The sequence below is a fragment of the Tribolium madens genome, unplaced genomic scaffold (assembly GCF_015345945.1).
Source record: "Tribolium madens isolate multiple individuals breed KSU strain unplaced genomic scaffold, Tmad_KSU_1.1 Scaffold_71;HRSCAF=194;Tcas5.2_LG6, whole genome shotgun sequence".
In the NCBI taxonomy this organism is placed as follows: domain Eukaryota; kingdom Metazoa; phylum Arthropoda; class Insecta; order Coleoptera; family Tenebrionidae; genus Tribolium; species Tribolium madens.
In genome coordinates this window covers 2,194,697-2,221,761 of record NW_025401041.1, presented here as the reverse complement: position 1 = coordinate 2,221,761, position 27,065 = coordinate 2,194,697, and the positions used below count along the sequence as shown (strand labels likewise).

Genomic DNA, 27,065 nt, shown 5'->3' with positions numbered 1-27,065 from the left:
TATTCTATTTAAAAAGTTTTAAACTTGTTTAAAAATTTATCCAAAATTTGTAGATTTTACAAAACAAGATTTAAAAAAAATAAAGAGTGTGTACCTAATATTTATTGGAATTTACAAATAAGGTGAGATATCGTTTTGTATCTTTTTGGCTTTCTAAAATTGTCTAAAAAATCCTACTGTAGGCACTAATTCCGAGTGTACCTATTTGTTAATAATACTTACAATATAAAAAGTTTCAAAAAATCCCTACAAAGAAGAAATGGTTTACAAAACTCTATCTACAAAAATTTCGAAATTATAAAAGTTTAAATTTTGCACTTTGACTATTTATTTCTGTTAGAAAAATAACTTTACATGATTTTTGCTGCAAGTTTCTAGTTGTAACTTTACTAAATAATTAAGAAAAAACAAGTAGTACAAAATCATCACTAACATTATTATTGACATCATAAAAAGGTCAAATGTTAAAAAACAAATATCAAAATTTTTAGTCAGATAGAAGTTTTCAAACATTTTCCCATTTTCTTGGTACCTTATTATCTTAGGTAGGTACTTGTCATTTTTCTCTAGAGCGCGAGTTCTGAAACACCCTATAGATACCTAAATAAGGCTTAGACATCACTAAAAATTTGTCTCCGTAAAAATCATAACAAATTCCTTATGTACTAATTCCAAATTTTAATAAGACTCATAAATACATTTTATCCCTGAAAATCCCTATAGGTACACCTAAAGCAAAAATTATAAAAAAAAACAGTTATAAAAAATTTTGTGACCATTTTTCAAGATTTATTGTCATAATTTTGAACGACTTTTTTAAATATTTCTAGAAAAAATGTAAATACCTGATCCTACTTATAAAGTTATAAAATTGTTTAACAATTTAAGCAAAATTTGCAGATTTTACTTTTCTCAAGAAAATTAAGAATTTCTTAATATTTATGGGATTTTCTAGTAATTTAAACGTGATGATCACCTTTTCGATATCTCTCTATACTTAAAATTATGACAAATTTGCATTAAATAAATAGATACCCACCTGACTAAAATGATATTAATTACCATAATTGCGTAAAACTTTGTAAAACTTAAAATTGTAAGAAATTCTTAAAAAAAACAATATAACTAATGTGGGTATTTTATACATAGGTAAGTCTTTAAAAAAATCACTGCAAATCCTTATAACAAACTTAAAATTGTAAAAAAAAATGTAATTGTTGTAAATATTGTTCCTCAGTCATCTCATCTTGTAATGCAAATTTCCCAACAACCCTTTAAACTCTATCGTTCCTGTTCAAATTCTCTATAACGCACGTCGCTTCTCTCCTGCGTAGTTCCCGTCCGTAGCTTGGCATTTCCACCAATCGTATCACATCTCAGTTGTGCGCCCGCCTCCAATTGGCCGTCCGTTCGCCTCGTGTACATCAAGGTAGCTTGGAAAAAGCGTAGACTCCGCCCTTCGCCAATGTTATGTTTAATGTATTTACCGTTGCAAAAAACAGAGCTTTTGTCTGGCGTTGAGCTCCGGTCATATATCAGCAGTCTTGCTATAAGCTATCAAAATGCATACACACACGCATAGAAGAATAAGACGGCGATCGTAGGACGAAGCATTTTGCGAAAAAATCAACCAGCGATGGGCCATGATGGGCGATGATGGATGGACGGCGAGGAAGCTCACAGGAATTGCTATTTAGCGGCTCGACGATGTGAATACGAAAACGAAGGAGGCGACGACGGGACGCCATTTTAGATGATGGATGGGAGACCATCGTGGGTGATGGGCCCAAAGTGCTCGCCAACCCAACCCTAAATTGTAATACTTGAAAATTGTAAAACAATTCTTTTAAATTCCTGAAAATTACCTAAAAATTTCCTTAAAATCCCAAGGCCAAGAAATTGTAGCAGTCTTTCCAGTAGGTTTAAAAGTCTTATAAACTAGTGTAATTCATAAGTCATAATACCAATAAAAAAAATAAAAATAATAAATAAAATCTCCAGAATTAGGTATAGGTATATAGGGATAAAATTATTTATTTATTTTATTGCAAAATTCTCTAAAATTCTTAGCTACATTAAGTATTTTTTTAAGAAATGGATTTGCCAATTCCTAATAATACTCATGTCTTTTAAAAATTCCGGGGTAATATCTTTAAAAATTTCAGTAAATATATACTTAAAACGTAGGTATCCACAGAAATCATTGTTAATTCCCAGCAGACTTAAAAATTATGATAAATTCTTGGAAATTCCAATAAATCTTGAAAAATCCTTACAAAATAATTTAAATAAAAATGTAAGGGTCGGCTTACAGAACATCATTTAACTAATTCGAAATTTGACAATTTCATTCAAATGACTTTAATTTCGTGTTTAGAAGATAGTAATTGCAAAAAAATCAGGATTTTTTAGGTTGGGTCTACAGAAAGTGAATAGAAAAAAGTTAATCGTGATTAACTTCAAATCTTGAAATCTATTTGGTTGTTCATCAAAATTCAACCAATTATGTAACGAAGTAAACTTAATTGCAACCAAATATTTAGTTCGGCTTCTCTATAAAGTTGGTATTAGTGGCATTTTTATTACATATTTAATGATGTTAATATTGCGAATACCTACTAGGTATACAAAATATTACTATGAATCTTTAACATTTGTTGACTATAATACTTGTAACATTCTAAATTTTTAAAAATACTAAAAAAATTTTTTGGAATTACTTAGAAAGTTGTTAAAACGCTGAGACTGAGGCTATTGTAATTGATGAGAAAAATTGGAAACAACGTGACTAGCTTAATAATTCTTCTCTATAATAATTGATAATAAGTACAAATATGGATGTGTCAGAACTCGCGCTCCAGAGAAAAATTTCAAGCAACATATGATATCAGAAACATGTAAAAAATGTTTAAAAATGTCTATCTCTCAAAAAAATTTCACATTTACTTTTTGACATTTGACATTTTTTTATGTCTATTTAATGATACCACCACCTTAATCAAATGTATCAATATCCCCACCTAAGCATTTCGTAAAAAATGCATTGGAGCAGTGATTCCGATTTTTTTCTTAGTTATGGGGGTTACTAAGAAAAAACTGAATGATTTTGAATTATTAACGAAAAATAACTAATAAAAAATAATTAATAAAAGCTGGGAAGGAAGGATACAACAAAACATGATACGCCAGGGAGAATTGATATTATGAGGTTGAACTCTTTAAGCTAAAAAACTAGATATGTCCAAAAAATTTCCCAGATTGAAGCGCCAACGGGAATCAGTTGAACTCAAAAAATGCCCAGGCGAGAAAAGGATTATTTCTATCGAGACGGCGATGAATGATACTGATGAATTTAGTAAAAGTACAAAAATTTTGCCAATAAAAGCCACAAATAACATTAAACAGAGTTACAATTTAGAATACAGCTTCCTTGTTTCCTCTTCTAATAGACTGTAGCAAAAAAAAATTGAAAAATTATTTTCCAACTGAAATAAAAGAGTCAAAGTGCAAAATTTAAACTCTCATAACTTCGAAATTTTTATAGATAGAAGTTTTTAACATTTTTTCATGTTCCTGGTATCTTATCTTACATGGCTTTTTTTCTGGGGAGTACCCTGTATATGTTTAAAATTTTCAACATTTATTGTAGATTTCAATAGATTTTAAAATTCTCAAACATTCTCTAGGAGTGAAAAAACTTTTTTGTATTTTTACGTTTTACAGAAGATACCTAAGTAAAACTTTATTAAACTCTAAGGTCTGTATAATAATGCTGATTTTATAAATCTCTATCAATTCCAAAATTTAAAAGTAAATGTGTATACCTACGACAAATAAGTACGAATAATTTCCTAAAAATCCTTATCTATAATTTTCTGAATAAATCCCAAAGAATCCATATTGGCTCAAACAGACAAACGTAAATTCTTGAAATTTTCAAAATGAATATTTTTTATGTTGACGTGCTCAGATTAAAAACTTTTTCACAACTAGTTGTAAAAGGTACTATAGTTTATCTATGTGAAAACTGTCAAAACAACAAATGGGTTTATTTTAGTGATGGGCACAATCGAATAAATCTTAATGAATAATTCGATAGTTGTCTGTCATTCGAATTATTCGATAGTAGAAAATTCATTCATTCATTAAAAATCCTTCATTATGAAGAAATAAATATCAACGCAATACCAAATTATCGATAAAATCATTTGTTTCTTTATCACTCACAGTGCGTTAATGTGTTTATCTCACTCTATAATAATTCATTCAATCGAAGTTTGTAGGTACCTACTGAAATTTTGCCAAGTACGTGCGCAAGTATTTCTTATTTGCGCGTATGGAAATTTATTCAATTAAAATCATTTATTTATTAAATAAATAATTAAAAAATAACAAAAATTAAAAACAAATTATAAAACTCTTAAACTTAAACATTTTATAATGATTTTAATAAAAAATAACACATAAAATAAAAACAATTCTAAATATTAAGGTGGACAGAACAAAAAATAACGAATAAAGTTAAATAAAACTTACAACAGACATCAAATAGATAATTTTTTAAATATTTATGATTAAAATTAGTTTTGGCACAATCGAATGATCTGAACTATCGAATGAATTATTCCACCACCATTTATTTGCTCAAACGATTGAATAAAATAAAGGAGTGAATTTTAAGAATGATTCATTTCACTCGTTAACAGATTATTCGATAGTCAAAATTCATTCGATTGTGTCCAACACTAGTTCATGTTCATTTTATGTTGATAGTGGAACACTTTTTCTTTTTTCTTTGCAGTTTCGTTGTTATTTTAACAAATATTTCATATTATGAAGTTAGAAAATTCCTTTAACAGATGCAGAAGTGTAAATATGACATAACCTCATTTACGATAAAAATAAAATAATACTTTAAACTTAAGTTAATAATAACTCAGGTAAGTAATTAATTACTGTAGGAAATAGTAAATTTACAAAAATAGTACACATGTAGTTGCAAATTACGACATACGACAAGCAACATCTCAATTAAATAAAGTACTGGTAGTGAAAAAAAAATAGAGAAAATTTTTATACCCTTGCATATGTAAAAAAAAACATCTCGGCTATAAAAAAATATCTTCTCTACAATGTGATATAATATACTATTGTTATTATTAAACCCACTTATAACCACTTTTAAACTTGAAATAAGTTGAAGTTTATGCATCATTTTTCTGTATTTATTTTACAACAAAGCACAGTAATAATAAAAACAGCTAGCCGAGGCGAAGCCGAGGCTAGCATAATTATATTTAATTCTTTAATACATCGTTTTTGTCTTAGATAGATGAATAGTAAAAAAAGTTTAATATTATTATTTAGCAAGAAGTAAACTCCGACGACGACGACGTCCGTCGCCTCCAGTTCACAAGTAGTCGTCCAGGACCTATCTCAACGTCGGATAAGAAACCGTCGTAAATAGCTATGAAGGAGGAAGTGCTCCCGGTACAAAAACGCTCTATTTTGGTTTCTTATGTCGTCGCTGTTTAACCGGTGGCGGATGGAAAAACGCGCCTTGGAAAAGCGCCACTTATAAAAAGGGACGACATATTTTAGTTCTTGTGCGTGTGCCAGTGAAAACGACGATGGCGACGACGACGACGACGACGCCGGTGAAGAGAGGGTACCTTTTTATCGAGGGTTGGCGTAGGTCGGAATCGATGGAACAAAAACTGCCAGAGAGGGGTTTTCAATGGACGTATGGCACGAATCGAATGATGGCTTATTAGCTAATTGAATGGAGAGAAGAGAGAGAATTTATTGTAATTTTTAGTGGGATTTTTTTGGGGAAAGTTGGTAGCGTGCCAAACGCCAGGGACAAAAAATTTGATGCTGATTACTGGGTTCTTAGAGAGATGTTTTTAGACGACTCGGGTGGTCACTATAAATAGATGTTACGTTTGCCATACTTAGACCAAAAGAAAATACATGGATGTAATAGTTTCAAAACGTTTCAACACGATTTTTTCAGCTCAAGAATTAAAATACACGACTTAACAAAATGCGTTTACCATACTTAGACCAAAAAATTAGTTTAGAAACTTTTCAACACGATTTACTCTCTATAAATGTAAAAATATACGACTAACGAAGTGCTGTTTCAATTTCGAACACGTAAAAATTATTTTTATTTTCAACAATTGTAATTAATGTTATACACATTTTTAACACATGATATCTCATTCTTGCAAGGCTTGACAAAATTATTAAGCTTTCAAAAACCCCAAAGAAATGATGCTCAGTTCATTTACTATTCAAAAACAAACACATTTTTTTTCGATAGCATTCTAATGAACGCCATCTTGAAAAAAAAAAAGTAAACGCATAGAGTATATTGATAAATCAATCAAAGAATTGTCCTCGCTCAAAAAGTTTTCTAGATTATTTGTGCATTAGGTATTTTTCAGTTTTATTAAAGCACTCAGCTCTGCTTCGTACTTCAATATCAAAATTTTACGCTGTAAAAGTGTACCTACCCTTCTTATAATGTTAACAACTATTATTCAAAATCAATATCGTAATACCACAATTGCTAACCTTTAAAGGTCGAGAAATTGATTCTTACATTCCGTGGTCGGGAAATAACTTAAACTTATTTTTTTTGCATAGCAACTATGTCACTAGATAAACTTTAACAAAAAAATAAATATTCTCATATTTAAGGAAAATTGATAAAATTGTAGGTAGGTAGAATAGGGCTCTATTCAATCTCGAAGCTGATATATTTTCCCACCTAGCATGTAATCTACTATTAGGTATACAGGGTGCGACAGAACTCGTGCCCCATAGAAAAATTTCAAGTAAAAGACAAGATACCAGAAACATAGAAAAAATGTTTAAAAAAAATCTGTTAAAAAATTTTGATATTTATTTTTTGACATTTGACATTTTTTTATGTCTACTTAATGATACTGATGATGATCTTGTATATGTTTTTTTTTACAATTATTTAGTAATGGTACAAAAATTTTGCCAATAAAAGCCACAAATAACATTGAACAGAGTTACAATTTAGAATACAACTTCTTTATTTCCTCTTCCAATAGACTGTAGCAAAAAAACTTGTAAAACTATTTTTCAACAGGAAAAAGAGTCAAAGTGTCAAAATGTTTATAGATAAAATTTTTTTAACATTTTTTCCATGTTCCTGGTATCTTACCTTATATGGCATTTTTCTATGGGGCGCGAGTTATGGCGCACTCTGTATGTATTTTACACTAAATTTTTATTATTTTTGGAAATTAAAAAAAATTTAAATAATGAATTATAATAGAATCCATATTTGAATTTCCAGGAATTAATAATTATAAGAATTTTTTAAGCCCATACCTATGTTGAGAATTGATGAAAAATTTTGTAAAATTAATAAAATTTCTAAGAACTTATATATAGTTTTGTAACGTTATGAATACACAAGAATACCTTTCATTACACATTAATTAACATTAACATTAACATCAATTAAATTAACCAAAAATTCTATCTAAGTACTAGAATTTCGAAAAATCTATATTTTTTGTTGAGGCTATTAATAAAAACTTTAAATAATAATTTTTGGCTAAACGTTACAAAGGTACATATTTCTTTGGCATTTATTGGGGTTTTTAAATATTTATAGAATACAGTTTTGATTTGTAAAAAGATTCTTATAGGAATTGATAAAATTTCGACCACTTAAAAAATAGTAGCAAACAGCTAAAAAAAAATTTACATTATAGATTATACGAGTAGAATCCACATTTTCAAATTTCTAGAAATTAATGAATTTATAAAAAATATAAATACTCGTATAGGTACATTGAAATTAGGAGGATTTTGTAAAATTAAGTACAATTTCTAAAAATCTCTAAAAATCGTTTTGATTTACAAGAATTCCGAAAAATTGGTAATTCGTTTTTGCAAACAGTGATTTCTGGTAAAACGTCTTTTGGATTTATTTAATTTAATTATATTATTTTATAATAGAATATTTAATAGTATATTATGTTATTGAGAGTGAAAGTGATACCGTAAAACGGGGTTACTTTAACTTTCCGGGTTACTTTGACACGTAATGGGGCTATACCAATTATTTTGTTTCATTTTCAGTATAGCTAAAACTAATGTTTATTTTATTTGTACCTATGCCATGTAAAAGCCATAACATACTAAAAAATGACTTATTTAATTTTTTTTAAGAAAATATATATATTTTTTTACATCAAATACCTATTACATATTTTTAGTTCTATGATGTACTCCCCAGGCTAGCATAACTTTGATATTCAACGTAATTAAAGGAACTGTCAAAATAGCCCCGAAATCGGGGTTTTTTTGACGCAAAATTTTTTATTTCTTTTGGAAAAACTATGACCTCGAAACAAAATCTTAAGTTTGTTTGTTAAAGCAGAAGAATCAATTGTTCTGATGCTAATTTTTTCAAGAAAATATTGCAACAAATAAAAAAGTTACATTAACAAAACCTCTCAAACTATGTCAAAGTACGGTATTTTATGTGGGGAAACTGAACGTTTATTTTGCTAAACGCAGTGAGGCAAATAATTTCGCTGAGCTACATAAACTCACTTTTACTCCGAATAACATATACTATTTTTCCCGGAGATCAAAAGTAAACAGAACACTATAATGAGCAAGTAAATGAAAGAAATAATCAGGACGCTTTCCAGGTAACACGCTCACATCACGCGTCAGTATCGGAATTTGTGCTAAGATTTTTGAAAGTGTTCATTAATTTAACTAGTGCAGTTAGTAGTGCAAAATGTCGAATGCTGATGATTTACAATAATGGAGCAAAAGGTACAAGAAAAACACTAAATTAGAAAATAATATCATGGTAAAAGCAAAAACGCTTCCAGAATAGAATTTTTACTCCTTGGCTGAAATGTACAACTTATTTTACTCGTAATATTTAGTCATAAAAGTGGTTACTTTTGCGACGTTTGCGGATAAGTTTATTAGAATTTTGAAAACAGTTTTAAGAAATTTGATGATTAAAAAAGTGCAATAACACAAATCTACGACTATATAAAAAAACAAGGAAATCGCCATAAAATCTGCGGTGTAGTGTAATAAATAATCAACTTATTCAACTTTCATTAATAATATTATAATAATGTATTTACATAACATGAGTTGTTACAAAGTCTTGTTGATTTTTAAAAGATCGAACTCATGTAAGAATGTCCGTATTACCCGTTTACATGCATGCATAAACTGCCACTTGACTAATTACCTATAAATCATTGACGTATAACATTCTCGCCGGTCTTCAGTCTTGTTTACATATCCGTTCTCGGAAGCGTTGATGCTTTTCTATTTGACAAAAATCGAAAAACTGACCATCACAAATGATGATCCATCCCAGTTGGCGGCGTCTTTGATCATCACAATCGTTGATTTTTTCCGCCGACACTTGTTTTTATTAAGTCTACGCTTATTAATTATTTATTGTTTCGTTTAACATGTGTTTATGGTTTATGGAATAATTAACAGGTGATCGATGGCGAAAGCATATTTTATCACATTTTTCAAATTGTTTTAAAACATGAATGAAATCAAACGGTAATGATAGGTGTTTGCTCGTATCGGGACTTTTATTATCATTTTTACGGCAATTTTAAGTTTGATTAAGAACCGTTTTAAAGACATTATTCTTCGATAATTACCCGTATGTAAATGACATTTTGTCCTCATGTTGGGGTATAATTAAGCCATTTTTTAATTGGGTTTTACCTCGTAAGTGCAAAGTGGACTATGATCGTACCCGCTTCTTTCTGCCCACTTTATCCGGTTTTTATTTTGTTTGTTTATAGTGACTAGTCACACAATTTTATAAACTAAGTAAATCTGATGGCGACTTGGATATATTTAATTACTTACCTACCTAATTAAAGTAATTTCAAGAATTTCATTAATTTAATCAATTTTTACAACGTCGCTTGGTTTCTATTTTGTTAATAAAACTTTTTTATTTTTGTTGTTAATAACGTTACTAATCATTAAAATTGATTATAAATACATTTTCTAGGTGATACAGTTGACTAGGTTTCCTGTATATTTTTGTTACACTGGTATCAGTTATTATAAAGTGTAAAAACTGCTTAGTTAATTGTTAATTAAAGTGTATTTTTTTGTTTTTATCTCGATTAAAACAAAAGAAGTGAAGATTGAAACAGAATTAATTCAATTTTTTCTTTTAATTCTAAATTTTTAAATACACTAGGTATAAGAAATAAAAAATAAAAAATTGTAATTAAAGAAGTTTAAATTTAACCGAAAAAGTCCATGAATTTTTAAAGTTTAAAGGTTACTGTGATTCAAATGTAGGTATTATGAGTAGGTAGGTATTACAACAAAAATGAAATTTTAATCACTATAAATTACTGGTTATTGGAATAATAAAAATAGTAAGGTTTAAGCAAGTTTTAACAACGCAAGTTTAAAAGTCGTTTAAAAATCGCGGTGTTAAACACTCTTATAACGTGATTAAAAGTTATCATTAAAATTTCAAAATTTATAAAAGTAACAAAAATTTGTAAATAACAGTAGGTATAAGTTATTGGTTACGCATTACATTGGTACAAATTTGTTGGGAGTTACTGTCTAAAAGATTTCAATTTTCAAGTTTAAGTTACAATAAATGAAATCAATTTTAATGCTTTTGAAAGTTACGATTACAAAAAAAATATAGATTCCCAGTAACAATGATAAAAAATGATGAAAAATTAAAAGCTACTATGATTAAAAAATAACGACAAACAATCATTTTACGTACTTAAGAGTTACCATATAGAAACAAAATTTTTTGAGAGTTATATTTATTTATAACTATAAATTGTATGTAATTATAGTAATAAAATTACCAGCAAAAAAGGTTTTTAAGTTTAAAAGTTACAGTAACTAAATTTCATTAATTTGATTATTACCTTATTAACTTTATAAGATTTCAAGTTTAAAAGTTAAATTAATTAAAATCAATTTTAATGTTTTTAAAAGTTACGATTAGAAAAAATATATTTCCTAGTAACAATGATTAAAAAATGATAATGTTTAAAAGTTACCAACAAGAGCAAAAAGTTTAAAAGTTACTATGATTAATAATTAATGACAAAAAATTATTTACTTCCATTTAGAAACCGAAATACAGTGATAAAATTTACCAGCAAAAAATTGAAACATTTAATAGTTAAGTTTAAAAGTTAAAGTGGTTATTTTTCATTAATTTCAAACAATCATTGAAACACTAAAAGTTTTTAAGCTTGAAAGATGCTGTAGATAAAAATCAATGTCATTAAATGAAGGAATTTTGAGAGTTCTTAATAGTCCACCATTAAATTAAGATATTTATTTGAAAGTTTTTAGATTAAGTGAACGTTACCATTAAATCTCTAAAAAATGCAATTTGTAAGAGTTATTAACTAATATAACTTGTATTAATTACTGGAAAGATAAATGTCAAGGGTCAACTTTTGAAAGTTATTAAAAGAATCAACTTTACGTTGTTAAAAAATTGTGGATTTTAAAAGTCAAATGTTGCTTAAAGGTTACTTAATATCTAACAATAAGTTTGATTGTTCAATAACTTGTAAAATTATAAATCATTAAATAACAAAAGTAAAGCTTGCAAGACTAAAAAGTAACATCGGCTTTTCGAGAGAAAAGAAATTCTTAGAGAGTTAATAATTTTGAAAGTTTTAACATTTCAAACTTCGCATATTGGAAGTAAAAAACAAAGTTTGAGAAACTAAAAATCGGGTCAAAACCCTTTTTTCCTGTATATTTATTTCTCTATTACTGCCCTGACTTTCACTTTCCTCCCGTAACCATCACAAATTTCAATTAAAAACCACCGAAATTTTTAATCAAATTTAAATTTCCTCGAGTCATCGAACCCTCGTCACGCCCGATTTTTTCATGATTAAAGGGCCGGAAAAATTCGTTACACTCCTCAAACCAATCCGGAAACATCAGTTTCGCCACTTATCGAAAAAATAAATCCTAAGAAAACTAAGAAAAACACAAAATTAACAATCAGTAATTATTCTTCTAATTTATATCTTCTCTGCACTCGTATTATCCCTTTCAAACAAACATAATTCCGACATAAATCTTTCTTTATCATTTTTTTATTACCTGTCTCACTCTATCAAATTGTTCCAAATCGGCGATCTCTCTCATTGCATTGTTTTAATGCGCCGAGTGGGCGTGACTTAGCACCGTTTTCAGCCGATGTTGGCCGACCGTCCAGCCACCGAATTCAAACACACATCGAGTAGTGTAAGATCGCGGCGCTCACTGCAAACATAGACAAAAGCGCGTCGGCTTTCCGGTCATAGCCAACAAGATCAAATTTAAAAAACTGGCGCGCGCGCAATTAAAAAACGTAAATTAATAACAAAAGGCGATTGTGTTTTCTTTTGGGTGTCATGTGCAGGASCTCCGAAGGATCGTCGCAGGTGTGTGTCGGTGTTTGTGATTTTGGATAGAATCGACGGACGTTATAGTGTGTTGTTGGTGGGAGAAAGGGAAAAAAAGTGAGTGGTTTTTGTGCGAGAAAAAAGGTAAAGTTTTTTTTAATTGTAGAGGAATGAACGACCTTGAGGACAAATTCGGGTGTTAGGGAGAGGTGACGTCATGATAGCAGAGTTGCATTTCTTGTTTTTTCATTATTTGAGGAGAGTTTAATGCGATAATGCAGTTGCTAATCGGAAGAGGTACTTAAAGCGGGGTTTTATCGGTTTTTTTACTATTTTTTTCCCAACGACATGGTTTTTTCATTCACGTGGCTGATGTTGTGTGAAGCCAATCGGTCACACACGCAAAAAAAATACAGAAATTATTATTTTTGTGATAAAAACAATAACGACGCAATGGATTAACAATTTTTTCACTTTACGTTTCCATGACAATGCAATTATTTCAGTATCAATTTTGCCATAGGCGTCACATTTAGGGGTTTTATTTAAATTTTTAAATTTAATTTTTTTTGTTTAAACTTATTTTTCTGCGTTTTCAACTTCGTCTTTTTTGTAATTTCTAGAAATGTTAAAATTATGACTTTTATTAAATTTTTATTCAGAAAACTTTATTCTACTGTTTTTTTAAATCTAACAACATCCATTACTATTTCAAATAAAAATAAAAAACATTGAGTTAATTTTCCAAAATTCATACATAGGTATCCATTGAGAAAAAAAATTAAAATATTGTCTAAAAAAATACGTAAGCGTCACAAAAAACAAATCAGTTTGTGTTTTTTTTACTTAAAGTAAATTTAAATACCAATAATCTACCAGAATTTTTGAGTCTTTTTGTATCGTAAAGCAAAGAATTTTTTTTGTTTTTTGAAAATTAAAATAAAATGAAAAAAATCACCGCCGTCTATGGATTAATTAAGATTTGGCCATGGATACCACACGTTTCTATGGCAACGCCATTTTTCCAGAGGCGTCGTTTTTGGGCTAATTAAAGACAGATAAAATCAGTTTTATTTTTGCTCAAATTTTATGAATTATGGAAGTGAATATCTCAGATTTTTTTATTTAAATGAATTAAACTATTTTAACGACCATTTTATTATAATTTTATTGTCCCTTCTATTGTTTGCAAATGGCAAATGGCCGAAAATAAAAAAATGGAAGCCAACCAACTTAATTCTCTTGTTTAAATTTTAATTCGATTTTTCCCCATAAATCGTGCCATAATTGTGATAATTGAAACCGCCAATCTTTCCATTTTCCATAAATTGCATTATTATAGCTATTTTTTAAGGGCATCTTTCCTCAATAATAGGTCAGTTAATAAATACACCCATTACTCGTTTTTTTCCTTTCGATAATTACCATTGATGCAATTATTCTAATTAATATTATTACTTCCAACGCGTAAATAAAACGCCACAACTCGTTAAAATCATTGCCTTCAACCAGCGAGGAGATAATTTTTTGTTCTAATTCGACGGTAAAAACTGTCGATGTGTTTATCAAAAGTGTGATGCATGTTCACGAATCAGTCGTGAAAAAGCGTTGAAATCACCACCAGTGAGTTTAATTCACCGGAACCCGGAATTCAGCCCGGAACCGGCGGTCAAGTTCAAAGACGTGATTATGTAAGTTTGCGATGTAAATATATGGAGTAACAACCTCAAAAGGTGACCGGTTGGAAATGTGGTCATTAACGGCTGTTTTGCATTTAAAACGGGGTTAAAGCCGCGAATTGAGGGGGCGAGATACGAGAGTCTGGGGATTTTTTATTTTTACAGAAAATTCTAAATTAATGCAATGAGGTCTTAAAATAGAACAGGTTACCTACAATCGGTCTAAAAATAAGTATCTAATAAATATCGCCATCAGCGATAATCATAAAACGTCTATTTATTCCTCAAATAGTGTTTTTACTGTTTTAATAGTAGGTGTGTCAATTACCATTGTAAGATGTAAACAAAACGTACATTTTAACTATTTTATTATTCATTTACTACGATTTATTATTTTAATTTATAATTCTGAAATAAGTGTTTTAATTGTGTAAGGCTGAAGAAAAAAAGATTGGACTGAGGGCTACTTCGCGTTGCGCTCGCTTGAAATTGTGATTTGAATTAGGTAAAGTTTTTCGCGATTTTGAATTATATACCAGGTATGGAATCAAACGTTTTTTGATTAAACTACTTATTTTTTGGAAAAGTTAATTGATGTATGCTTTGTATGTTTTATCAAGAATAAAATTTTTCGAAATTTTGTTTGTTTTGAGTTCTACAAAATTTTTAATTTTTTTTAAATGTCAACCTACTTAAAACCATTTTTCTCATGAAGATTATGATTTAAGGATTACATTTATTACATTGTGTATTACAATTTATATATATACTTTTTAATTTTTACATAAATTGCAATTTTGACAAAAAAAATCGTTTAATTCAAAAACAAAACAAAATTTCGTTCTCAAAACACGATCACATTTTTTGTATTACTTTAAATTATATTAATTATTATTTTCTTGAAGCAAATGATTAAAAAAAAAACGTTTGGTTCCATACTTTGTACCTGTACCTATAAAAATAAATTTATCAAAAGTGGCAAATAATTTTTTCTCTGATTGTACTTCACTTTAAATAAATCGCCGGATACAATATTGGTTTGAATAGTCTAACAGGTAATTTTTCTTGTGCTTTAGTGAACTTGTGGTTCGAATTATTGTTAACTGTTTTAACCTAGCGCAATTAGAGTATGTTTCCAGAATGGTGAATACTTTTTTCCTCGACTTTGCTGTGGAATTTATTGTTTTCTTGAAATTAACGTTGTAGAATAATAAAACTAACCATTACTTTAATGAAAAGTAATAGTAAATTATTTCAAAAATTTTAACAGTTTTCTCGTTTGTGTAAAACCAGAAAAAATACAAAGTTATTATCACTTTTGAGGTTAGTTTTTGAGACACTTTTATCGAAATTGTGATTAGAAGTCTTTGGCAAAATATCCGAAGAATCATAAATTTTTTTTAATTAGAATTTTATTACTCAAACTCACTTTTTAATTTGAAAAATCATTATTTTATTGCTGTTCATATAATTAGCCGCAAATTTTCTTTAGTTTAAATTTTTTCCCACGTTTCCGGAAGATCAAATAATTACCAATATTAACGCTACACTTTGTACATTTTACTGAAATTATGGTTAGAACTATCATGCCTTAATTACATTTCTAAACAACGTAGTACAATTGTTAAATAGACATAAAAATTAAGGTTGACTTGAGGCCTACTTCTATATTGCCGCTTTATTGAAATAGTGATTTGAATTAGGTAATGTTTTATTTTTAACTTAGGTATTATAACTTTTAATTTTAACTTAGGTACTATAACAATAAAACTAACCACTATTTTAATAAAGCTAATAATAATTTTTATGAGAAATGGCAAATACTAAGAATTAATTAAAAAAATTGGTATTAAATATGTAGTTTGAAACCTAATTTTTGTTGCGCTTTATTGTTGTTGTGGGTCGAATTATTGTTTGCTATTTTAACAGTGCAGTAAAAGCTTGTTTTCGGAATGGTGAATACTTTTTTTCTCGACTGTGCTGTGGAATTGTTTGTTTTCTTGCAATGAACATTGTAGAATAATAAAACTAACTGCTATTTTACTAAAAACTAATAGAAAATTATTTTAATAACGGTGAGTTTTATTTTAATATTTATTTATTTTAAATTTGAAAACAATTTTAACAGTTTTGTGTAGAGCCAAAAAATACAAGATTATCACTGTTATTAGTTTTAAAGTTAGGTAGTTTTTAAAACGCTTTATCGAAATTGTGATTAGAATTTTTTCATGAAAACATCCTTTAAACCAATGATTTTTTTATTACAATTTTATTATTCAATAATCAGTTTTTAAAACTGAAAATACTTTATTTTATTGCTTTTCATAAGGTTGGTATTGGTGGCGGTATATATATTTTTTTATTTGCATGAGAGATCAAATAATTATTACAAGTATTGAAGCTACACTTCTTGCACTTTACTGAAATTGTGGTTAGAACTACCATACTTTAATTACATTACTAATCAACATGGTACCATTGCAAAACAGATAAAACAAGTTTTATAATTTCTACCTCTACATTATTCAGTGTTGCCAACATAATTTCAAAGTCACAGGCGAGTTTGTTCAGAAATTTATTAATTGGACACATAGCAACATTTTGCTAAATTTAGCCATGGTAAATAATAAATTCAATCACAATTTCAATTAAGCGGACTTTTAATTTTAGTTATTATAAAATTTCGACTGGTTACAAACTTATTTTTTTGTGTTAATTTGAAGCGTTTCTTTTATTTGTGCGATTTTATCCGACTTCTATATGTTTTTTGTTATTAATTTAATTATTTTTCACCCACTTTTTCTACACGTAATTTTTGTGGCACCTTTAAGTAGAATAAATGTCTGTATACACTTAAATACAGTTATTAGCGTGTTAAACAACACCACAATATTATTACTTCAGCTGTCAGACCCGATTATTATAAATTGAAAACTTGCGTAAATGCTTTATCTTTTGTATGCATTGAAAAGTTTGAAATTTATTGCGAATTTAAATAAATCAATTTTTCTAGGTTGGTATCGGTGTCAATGTCCGATAAGTGTCAAATCAAAACTCACCTAACCTCACTTTGTCACTGCATTGTGATCAATCATGATGTGTTTATATTTCTCTCCAACTCCAATTGTGTTAACGACTGTTTCACATGATTACGGGTTACGTCGGAGAAACGTTGCGGTTGCACGCTATTTGTAGTAGAATTCGGTCGCTTGTTATACCTTTGTTTTTCTCATCTCTATTTTTTTTCGGTTCGGTAATGACCGGTCAGGTACGAGGGGTCCTCGTATGCTCTCGCATTCCATTCATTGTGTGTTTGATATTCATTCATGAATGTCCACCCTTTTTATCGCGAGAGGATCAATGAACGCGCGATTTATTTGACAGTTTTATTGGTTATTAAGTGCGAGGGTGGTGAATGGTTTTTTTAATGCGGCTCATAAGATGGTTTTTAAGCGAGAGATGGTTATTATTTGAATTGCTGTGGCCTCAGGCTGCATTGCATGATGATTCTTCCTTTTCGATGATTGCTCTATTTGTTAGATGGAAAAAAGGGGTAATTTTAGTGATATTTAGGTTTTTTAAGTTTAATGCACTGCAATGACACGAAAAAATCGAATTAAACACAAGGAGTTTTTGCTTGTAGTCATTCCAGTTGAATAAAGGACTCGACTCTTCACTTTATTAAATTTTGTTTTATTTAATATTTGACGAACTGCAATGACCGAAAAACGAGTTTTTGGTTGTAGTAATTTCAGTTCAATAAAGAATTCGACTCTTCACATTATTACATTTTCTTTCGCTGCAGTTTGCTATTTTTATTATACTTCAAGAGCAGTTGAACCTGTTTTTAATTAAAAGTCGATTAAATTGGCACGTTTTTCACTATTATGGTGATTTACATATTTTTTAAAACGTGGTGTTGCTGGTAATTGACTTTTTATTTTTATAAAGTTTGTTCAACTCTTATGATTAAATCAAAGTGGTATTACTATAAAAAGGATTATTAAAAATTCTTATACAAAAATAAGCAATTACCTTTTTTTTTAATTAAGTACAGTCGCAGAAAAAAGCGCTTTGTTGAAATTGTGATCTGAATTTTTAATTTAGTGATTAACATTGTGTAATTATAAAACTATGAACTATTTTAATAAAAAGTCAATAAAACCTTGTTTCAAAAAAGGTAATTATTTTTTCTTTGGCTGTACAAATTGAAACAAATTTGACTATTTCAGATATTTTTTTTAATTTGTTTAACTTTTATGGTAAAATTAAGAACAAACAAAGAAAAAAAAATGAATAAAATAGAATTACCAATATCTAAAATTATTATTGAAACAAATATTGTTTTAGTACTGCAGTTAAAAAAAAACAAACCGAAAGTTCAAGACTACCAAACTAAAGAAACAAATGAATAAAAAAATCATCTTTTGTTTTAATAAATAGAGTTGCAGAAACAGGGATTAAAATAGGTCCGAAGGTTGTTTCCAGTAGCACTTTGTTGAAATTGTGATCTGAATTATTGACTTAGTGCGATTAACATTGTGTAATTATAAATCTGTCCACTATTTCAATAAAAGGTCAATAACAACTTGCTTTAAAAAAGGTAAATACTTTTTACTTCAGCTGTACCCAAAAAATGAGATTTAGAAACAAATTTTACTTTCTCATTTATTTATTTTTTAATAAATTATGGTATAATCTAATTAGGTATAATCTAAAATTATTGTTAAAACAAATACTAAGTATATGTTTTACGTATTATTGCATTGAAAAAAAGATATTTGTTTTAATAAGTACAGTCGCAGGAATATGGATTGATATGTCTTAAAGCTGTTTCTCGTTGCGCTTTGTTGAAATTATGATCTAAATTAATGGTTTTTGTAATTAAAATTGTGCAATGATAAAAGTAACCACTATTTTAGTAAAAGATTATTAAAAACTTACCTTAAAAAAGGAAATCTTATTCTCTGTATGTACTTTAAATAAGTAAGAAATTTTACATTCTTTTTATTTATAAGAAATTTTTTTGGCATAATGGTTGGCTATGTAATTTCATATTCATATTTAAGTTTGTAGCCCTGCCCATGTCCCTGGTATAACAGCAGATGGGGTTTTTGTTTTTCTTTGATTACTTACTTCTTACCTACTTTTTTGGTGTTAAAACTACACCTACAAAGGAATGAAACAAGGTGTTAAACTTTTTATGGAAAAAAAACTTCCTCTGAAAGAGGGTTTTTTAGAAATAAAATTTAAACTATCTTAACCTCACTTTTTTAGTGACAAAATTAGTTCCTTAGTATGTGAAGCCTTTTTCACATTTAAAGCGCGGTTTACACAATTATGGCCTACTGTTATGCCCATTTCAATGAAATGGATTATACATTTTAGATTATTTTTTTATTATTATGTCATTTCACACCTTAAAAACAAATCTAAAGAAATTAACCATGTCGATAAGGTCTTCACCACTAATTAAATTAAATAAACTAATTATTATTGTTAGGTATGTCGCTTCCAAAATCTAAATAAAACACTTTATTAGGCTTTTCGACTAGTAATCCTAAATATTTATTGATGTGGTAGAACTGTAAATTTCTCTAACAACAAAAATCAATTTAATGCACTTGTTGAAATTAATGAGAAAACTGAGCAACATAATCACAATACAACCATGTCGATAAGGTCTTGAAAAACAATTGAAAACAAATCGAGGTTTTAGAGTTGACATTTGAATTTTTCATCGTACTGGAATTACAACTGTTCAAATAAAAACTGAATTTTGACGTGATTTGTTATTTAATAACCAATTGACTTGTCAAAATAATTATTGACATTTTCGTAAATAGTTAATACGTTTGGTGGAACTGTGATTTTCGTAAACGAAATGAAATCAACAGACACAGCATGTCGATGAAGTAGTCAATAAAATTAGTTTTGTGTTCGATATAGTAAAACTGTAATTTTATAATATTCATCTTCCGATAGCAACCTGTATAAATAAATTCAAAATGTTTATTGCTACGGTAGGGTTATATACATTTTTTTCATAAAATTAGTTTGCAGTACTGGTCATTGACCCCGGTGCCAACCTTGCAAAAAATACCCTAGATTCTCAAACGAGTGTGAAATGAGTAAAACGCTTTGTTTTGTTTAGGTATTACTTCATCTCTCCCCTAGTTTTCTCCCTAAGGCCTTGTACAAATCTTCGGTCAATCGATAACTAGACCACGAGACGAATTTGCATTTATATTATTTAAGTTTTGAATGCAAAAAAGTGCAGTCTTGACGTTGACACTGTCTAACACGAAACACCTGTTTTTCAACCTGACGATCTTTATCTCCTTTCAAATTCGATTCATTCTGCATTAACGACTCCCTTAATCGCAATCGGATGTCTGGCAATTTAAAAATTAAATCGTTGATATACAGGGTGTAGCAAAACTCGTAGATATTCATTTAAATTCAAACTGATCGTTTTACGAAAAAATCCTCGAACAGGTCAATTTCGTTTTTAAAAGTACTTGGGTACTGTAGTGGAAAATTAAAATTTTTGTTTTGTTTGCATTTAGGCATTAAAATTGTGGTATACTTTTTTGAAACGTTATTAATAAAATTATTGTTAAAAATTCAAAAATTTTTGTTAAAGGGTAGGTATTTTTTTGATACACGCTCGAAGGGCTAAAATGATTTTTGTCAATAACAGTGAAATTTAAATTTTGTCGTCATATGTTAGAAATAATGATATCATCACAATTTTTTTAATGACACCATATACAATGTGTCCTCGAATAGGTGTGAAACGACTCTTGTCAAAGATAAAAATTCTCGGTTAAAATTTTTATTTTTTGGGGTTTAGCTTCGCTTGGTTAAAGACTAAGTTCTAAAAGAATTTTAGTTTTGAAAAATCAAGTTTTTTTTGGAAATTTTTAAAACACTTATTTTTCTGTAAAGTTCCTTTTATGTAACAAATACGACAAAAAGGCTTAAAATTGCTTTATATCTGTTAAAAATAATCTGACGTTTCGTATTGAGAAATACCAAACAGTTGTCAAAACTGCATAGGAGAAAAACTGTAAATTTTGTCAAAGAATAAATTTATATTATTAATACTAAATGAATTTTTGACGTTTTTGTTAATAAAAAGCAATTATCTCGGAAAAAAAAGAAAATTATTAGTTGACCGATGATTTTGAAATTTGGTATAGATGTTGATTTTAAACAACTTCTCTTATAATAACTTTTTGTCGTATTTGGCACATAAAAGGCTTTTTAGAGAAAAATAGTTTTTTTTGAAAATTCCAAGGCATACTTGATTTTTCAAAACTAAATTATGGTAGAGATTAATCTTTAACCAAGCAGGGCTGAACGACAAAAAAATGAAAATTGAAATCGAATTTTTTTATCTTTTATAAAAGTCGGGGACACTGTAACACGGTGTTCCGGCAGAACATCACATTTAAAGTGTTGGGAGTTCTAACAGTGATATTTATCTAAAAATGTGTGTATGTCCATAATCGGGTAGGTCCTGCCTAATGAAAATATTTTCAAGATAGTGGCACTTCCGGTTATACCGGAAGTGGGTATCAACTTTGTTATTTTAAATAGAAATCTATCTTTTTTATTGTGTACTTGGATTACTCAAGTAATTTTGAGAGTGTTTTTATTAACCTTTGCTATACCTAAGTTTAATCGTTTTTGGAAATATTTAAACGTTTGTGAATTTTTTTTAATTTGCACCTTCCTTTTCAAAAATCGATTACTTTGCCATTTTTAATTATTTTGAAATCGTATTTGGGCATATGAAAAAGAAAGATTAGATCTTTCTTCTGGTATAATTCATAATTGAAAAAATAGTTTACAAACTCCCAAACTTTAAGGTGCGAAACTTTAAATATTTATAAAACAATTTTTCTAATGAAAGGTCTCAATTTTTTCTTCATTATAAATGAATGAGAATTTAATTCTGCATCGATCTATGTCCACATTCTCTATACTTATGTTTATTGGTTTCCAATTTATCTTGACTTTTTAACAATATGAGAAATTCATTAGGTGCTATCGCATAGATTGTCATAGATATATTTCTCACTGTATACCTAAATGATAAGTTTTTTTCACAATTGTGTTATTTTTTAGTAAATACAGGGTGTCTCAGAGAGTTTAAAAAGTCCATTAGTGACCTTCAAATGGTAAAATTTAAAAACATACCAGGTGAGTAAAAAGTATGGAACCAAACGTTTTTTACTTAAACTATTAATTTTTTGAAAAAACTAATTGATGAACGATAAAGTGCTTTAAAAATGTGATGTTTTATCAAGAATAAAATTTTTCGAAATTTTCTTTTGTTTTTGAGTTCTACAAAAAATTTTATTTTTTTAAATAGCAACCCACTATAAAACTATTTTTCTCATAAAGGTTATGAATGATAAAGTACTATAAAAATTTGATGTTTTATCAAGAATAAAATTTTTGGATTTAGTAACCCACTATAAAACTATTTTTCTCATAAAGGTTATGATCTAAGGATTACAACTAGCTACTTCATATTTAATTTTCTCAAAAATTATTTTAAATAAATTGCAATTTTGACAAAAAAAAATCGCATAACTAAAAAACAAGACAAAATTTGGTTCTCAAAATACGATCTCATTTTTTATATTACGTTAATTTATATTAATTATTATTTTCTGAAGACACCCTGTATATAGGACATTGATAGATATTAATCTAGTCCATCGCCTAAAATTATTTTCAACTATACAGCGTGTCTTTAAAATAAGTTAACAATACAAACTTGTGTTATTTTTAAATGAAACACCATGTTTCTTAGCGTTTTTGGATGTAGATTTTTATGACATTGTTTTTAAGTTAAACTTTTATTGGTCGATTTTGCTTACTTTTAAAAATAAGACGTTTTTTTTGACGAAAACATGCACTTTTAAAAAAAGAATTACACAAGAACTAAGACATCTGGAAATATTTTTTTTACTACCGCAAAGAAGAAGGTACAAGCTATAAGGTTGTAACATTTTTTTAGTGTGTTGCATTTGCAAAGATAAAAAAATGAAGGCGTTTGTTAAAAGTTCAATATTTAAATAGAACCTCCCATTTGTTGTTTTTCCATTTAAAATATTATTAAATTGTTTTTCTAAAATTATTTACTTTTAGGTGTTTACAATCAATAACTAAAAAGATATTTAAAGTTAAACATTAAAAAAAAAAATACTATTGTTTCAGTGGCTAAAAAGTGCACAGTTGCACAAGAAATGGAAGAAATATCACTTAATAATCACATTTGTGTTAAACTGAATCCATTATTCTTTATTTTTACAATAAAATAGTTTGAATTTCAGTATTTATAACGACTTTTACAATCTCTGGATAAATCAACGGATAAGTGATCCATGGTGGTTGCCGAGATATTGATAGACATTGTTGCTACAATTAATATTGAATGTTAAATATCTTTTCATTTATCAAATCTAGACATTAAAAGTTTATTTATTTAGATAGACAATTCATCAATCTATTAGTTGCAAAAATAAAAAATTAGGGTGTTCCATTTAAATTTTATAAGTTATTTAACTTTTATAAAATTTCTTAATTTATTCATCTTTACAAATGCAAAAACACTAAAAAATTGCTACAGCTTTAAATTCTGTACTTTCGTTGCAAAAGTAAGAAAAAATTTGTTCTAGCTGTCTTAGTTTTTGTATAATAAATTTTTAAAAAGTGCATTTTTTCGTCAAAAAAACTAAAAACTAAAACTAAGCGAAATCGACTAATAAATGTTTAGAGTAAAAACATTGTTTTCAAAGGCTACATCCAAAAATGCCAAGAAACATACGGTGTTTTATTTAAAAAACACAAGTTTGTATTGTAACTTATTTTGGAGACACGCTGTATAGTTGAAAATAATTTTAGATGATGGACTAAATCAGTATCTATCAATGTCCCATATAATTTTTTTTAATTTTACCATTTAAAGGTCACTAATGGACTTTTTCAAATCGCTGGGACACCCTTTATGTATACTTTTCTAATAATATCAGTTTTAATTCAATTCACAAGTTTATCACCGAGTTTTGTTTGTTTCACCCTGTATATAAGAGAAAAAAGCTTGCGACACTTAACACAGTCGTTTCATCTTTCCATTGACTTCACCCCTTGATGACAATCTTTAGCTCGTCAGTGAGAGAATCGTTGTCATTTTCCAGCTCCGAAGATGTATCCTTGGTACCGTGACTCCGTCGGCGGTCAATTAGGGCAATTATGCGGCCCGATGGCCACCACAATCAAAACCGAAAACGGCTACAACGACTGCATGCTGGCCCTCGATTACGCCACACAGAGTAAGGTGAGTAAAAGAGAGATACGACACCCCAACTTAAAATTCCCCTTACGTTGTTTGTTGGCTGAAAAACACGGAGTATTAAGGACCTTCAATTAGCAATGTAGATGGTTGTTTACACGTGTGTGTGTGTGGGGGGGTGGCACGTGCCACTGCTTGGGATTTTAATATAAAGGCGGTCGGGTTATCTGACAACGAGGATCAGCAATACGTTGGACTGATTTACGGGTTTATCGGGGATGATCTTGGCGGCGGTGCGGTGGCGGCGACACGGATTCGCCGAGTGGGACATTTTTTTTACTTATTTGATAGCATTTCTATTTATTCGAGAATTTTTCCAATTTTTGTATTAGAGTTTAGAAAGAATTTTCATTTATTTGTGTTTTTTTGCATTGTTTCTTGTGAGTTTATATTTTTTTCCAACACTAATATCTTATACTGTTGCCAGTGCATTTAAACTTATCTCTTATGTTGCCGTTAATATAAAGTGTGGAACTAAGCGGTTTTTTTAATCATTTGCCTCCAGAAAATAATAATTATAATAAATTAAACTAATATAAAAAATGTAATCGGATTATGAGAACGAAATCTTGTTTTGATGTTGAGTTATGCGATTTTTTTGTCAAAATTAAATATAAAGTAGATAGTTGTAATCCTTAGATCATAACCTTCTTTAGAGAAATTATTTATCAATTAGTTTTTCCAAAAAATAAATAGTTTATGCAAAAAACGTTTGGTTTCATACTTTTTATTCATCTGATACGCTTTTCTATAAAATACGTCGTCAATTACATCATACTCTTATCTTGACATTTTGTCAATTTTGACATTATTTTGACAAATTTCTTTATAAGAATTTTTGAATTTACTAAAATTTATGATTTAATATTAGTGTTGAACAAAATTTTATAGACAACACAAGTCTTATAGTTTAAAAATCTTGTTATCTTAATAGCTATAAAAATTCTAGAACTTCCAATTTCAAAAATTTTTCTATTTGTAAATAAAGTTTAATCAAGACTTTTGAGACTACATAAATTTGTAAAATTAAAAAAAAATTTGTCCCACAAAAACACCACTCATGTTTGAAGGAACGTTACCTTTTTATAATGTGGACTTCTTATCCTAAAATTTCAAATTCGGGATTTAAGCTTTTAATACTTTTTTTAGAAGTTTACTTTTAGACTTAGAATTACAGCTTTTTTAAACTAGAAAATCAAAAAATTATCAGTTTAATTTCCACATTTTGGACTTCCGGATTTCTTAAGGTGAATTCTCAAAATGTTAGATTGTGAACACATATAACAAATCAAAATTTAATATTTGGATTTCAAGAAAAAAATCTAAGTAAATAAAATTACAGACAAAATTTTTACTTTCAAATTCGAAGTTCAAGCTTTTGAACTTTAACTTTTAGAATTCTCAGAGTTTTATTTCCAAATTTGTCTTTTTGTTTGTTCAAAAGGTGATGTTGTGAACATTATAATAGGTATAAAAATATCAGATTTTCAAAATTTGGACGATTTTTCGAATTAAGTAAAGTTGCAGTCTCGGAATTTAGACTTTATTTGTAATAATTTGACGTTAAAAAGTCAGACTTTACTACAAATTTTGATTTCTTTATATTAGCTTAAAAATTAGAAATTTTTAACTTACAATTTTAGCATCCAAATTCAGAATTTAGTTTCTCAATTTGAAGGTTCCTTGCAAAGTTTAATTTCAAATTCCACTCCAGTGGACTTCTAATTACAAAATTTTGACTTTCAAATTGGGAATTCATATTTTTTTAGAAGTTCAGCCTTTGATTTAAATTTCTGGCTTTTTTGAACTAACAATTCAAAAATTAAGAGAATTTAGTTTATAAATTTGGACTTCATGATTTCTTAAGATCTATTTTTTGTTTAGTTTTTGTTTGTTCAAAAAAAGACTTGGACTTTACATTAAGTAAAGTTGCAGTCTCGGAATTCAGGCTTCAAATATCATAATTAGACATTGTAAAGTCAGAATTCACCACAAATTCCGACTTTTTTGTGTTAGCTTGAAAATTTCTAATTTTTAACTTAAAATTTTGGCATCTAAAATCTGAATTCAGTTTCTCAACTAACTTGAAATTCTGACTCAAATCCTGTGTTGAATCTAAATTTTTGATTTTTAACACAAAATACTGTTTCACAAACCCATAAGTTGACTAATAATCTGAAAATTTGGATTTCCAAACTTATAAGCTAAGGACTTGTTCTGTAAAGTCCCAATTTGCAATTTTATCTTCTAAATTTCAAACTTTGAATTTTAAAGATTTGATTTTTTAATTTGTCTCCTGACTCCTGAACCTGAAAATGTGGCTAGTTTTAGAAACTTGGTTTATAATTTAAATTTTTTGAATTTCCTAACAAGAAATAATGCTTTCCGAACTGGAAATTTTCTTGTTCTCGTGCTATATTTAAAATTTTTGTTTATAAACTAAAAATTAGGACTTCCAACTATAAATACAAAGTCCTGTGTTACTCATAATCTTGAAAATTGGCGTTTAAAATTTTTGAATTTCTGTCGGCTGAATTTCGAACGAGGAATTTT

At 28.3% G+C, this 27,065-nt stretch overlaps 1 protein-coding gene across 2 annotated transcripts in view; it reads left to right on the top strand.

Moving 5' to 3' along the window:
* Positions 1-12,336: 12,336 nt before the first annotated feature.
* The window catches only part of LOC123008988 (zinc finger protein rotund-like), a 103,591-nt gene continuing 88,862 nt past the window's right edge, over positions 12,337-27,065 (top strand). The window contains exons 1-2 of one of the 2 annotated variants that reach the window (XM_044405067.1): positions 12,337-12,605; positions 24,358-24,497. In XM_044405067.1, coding sequence (XP_044261002.1) covers positions 24,366-24,497 — 132 coding nt within the window. In that variant the 5' untranslated portion in view covers positions 12,337-12,605; positions 24,358-24,365. Of the gene's footprint in view, positions 12,606-14,038; positions 14,153-24,357; positions 24,498-27,065 lie in introns of those variants that run through there. The other variant, XM_044405068.1, reaches the window with a different exon arrangement.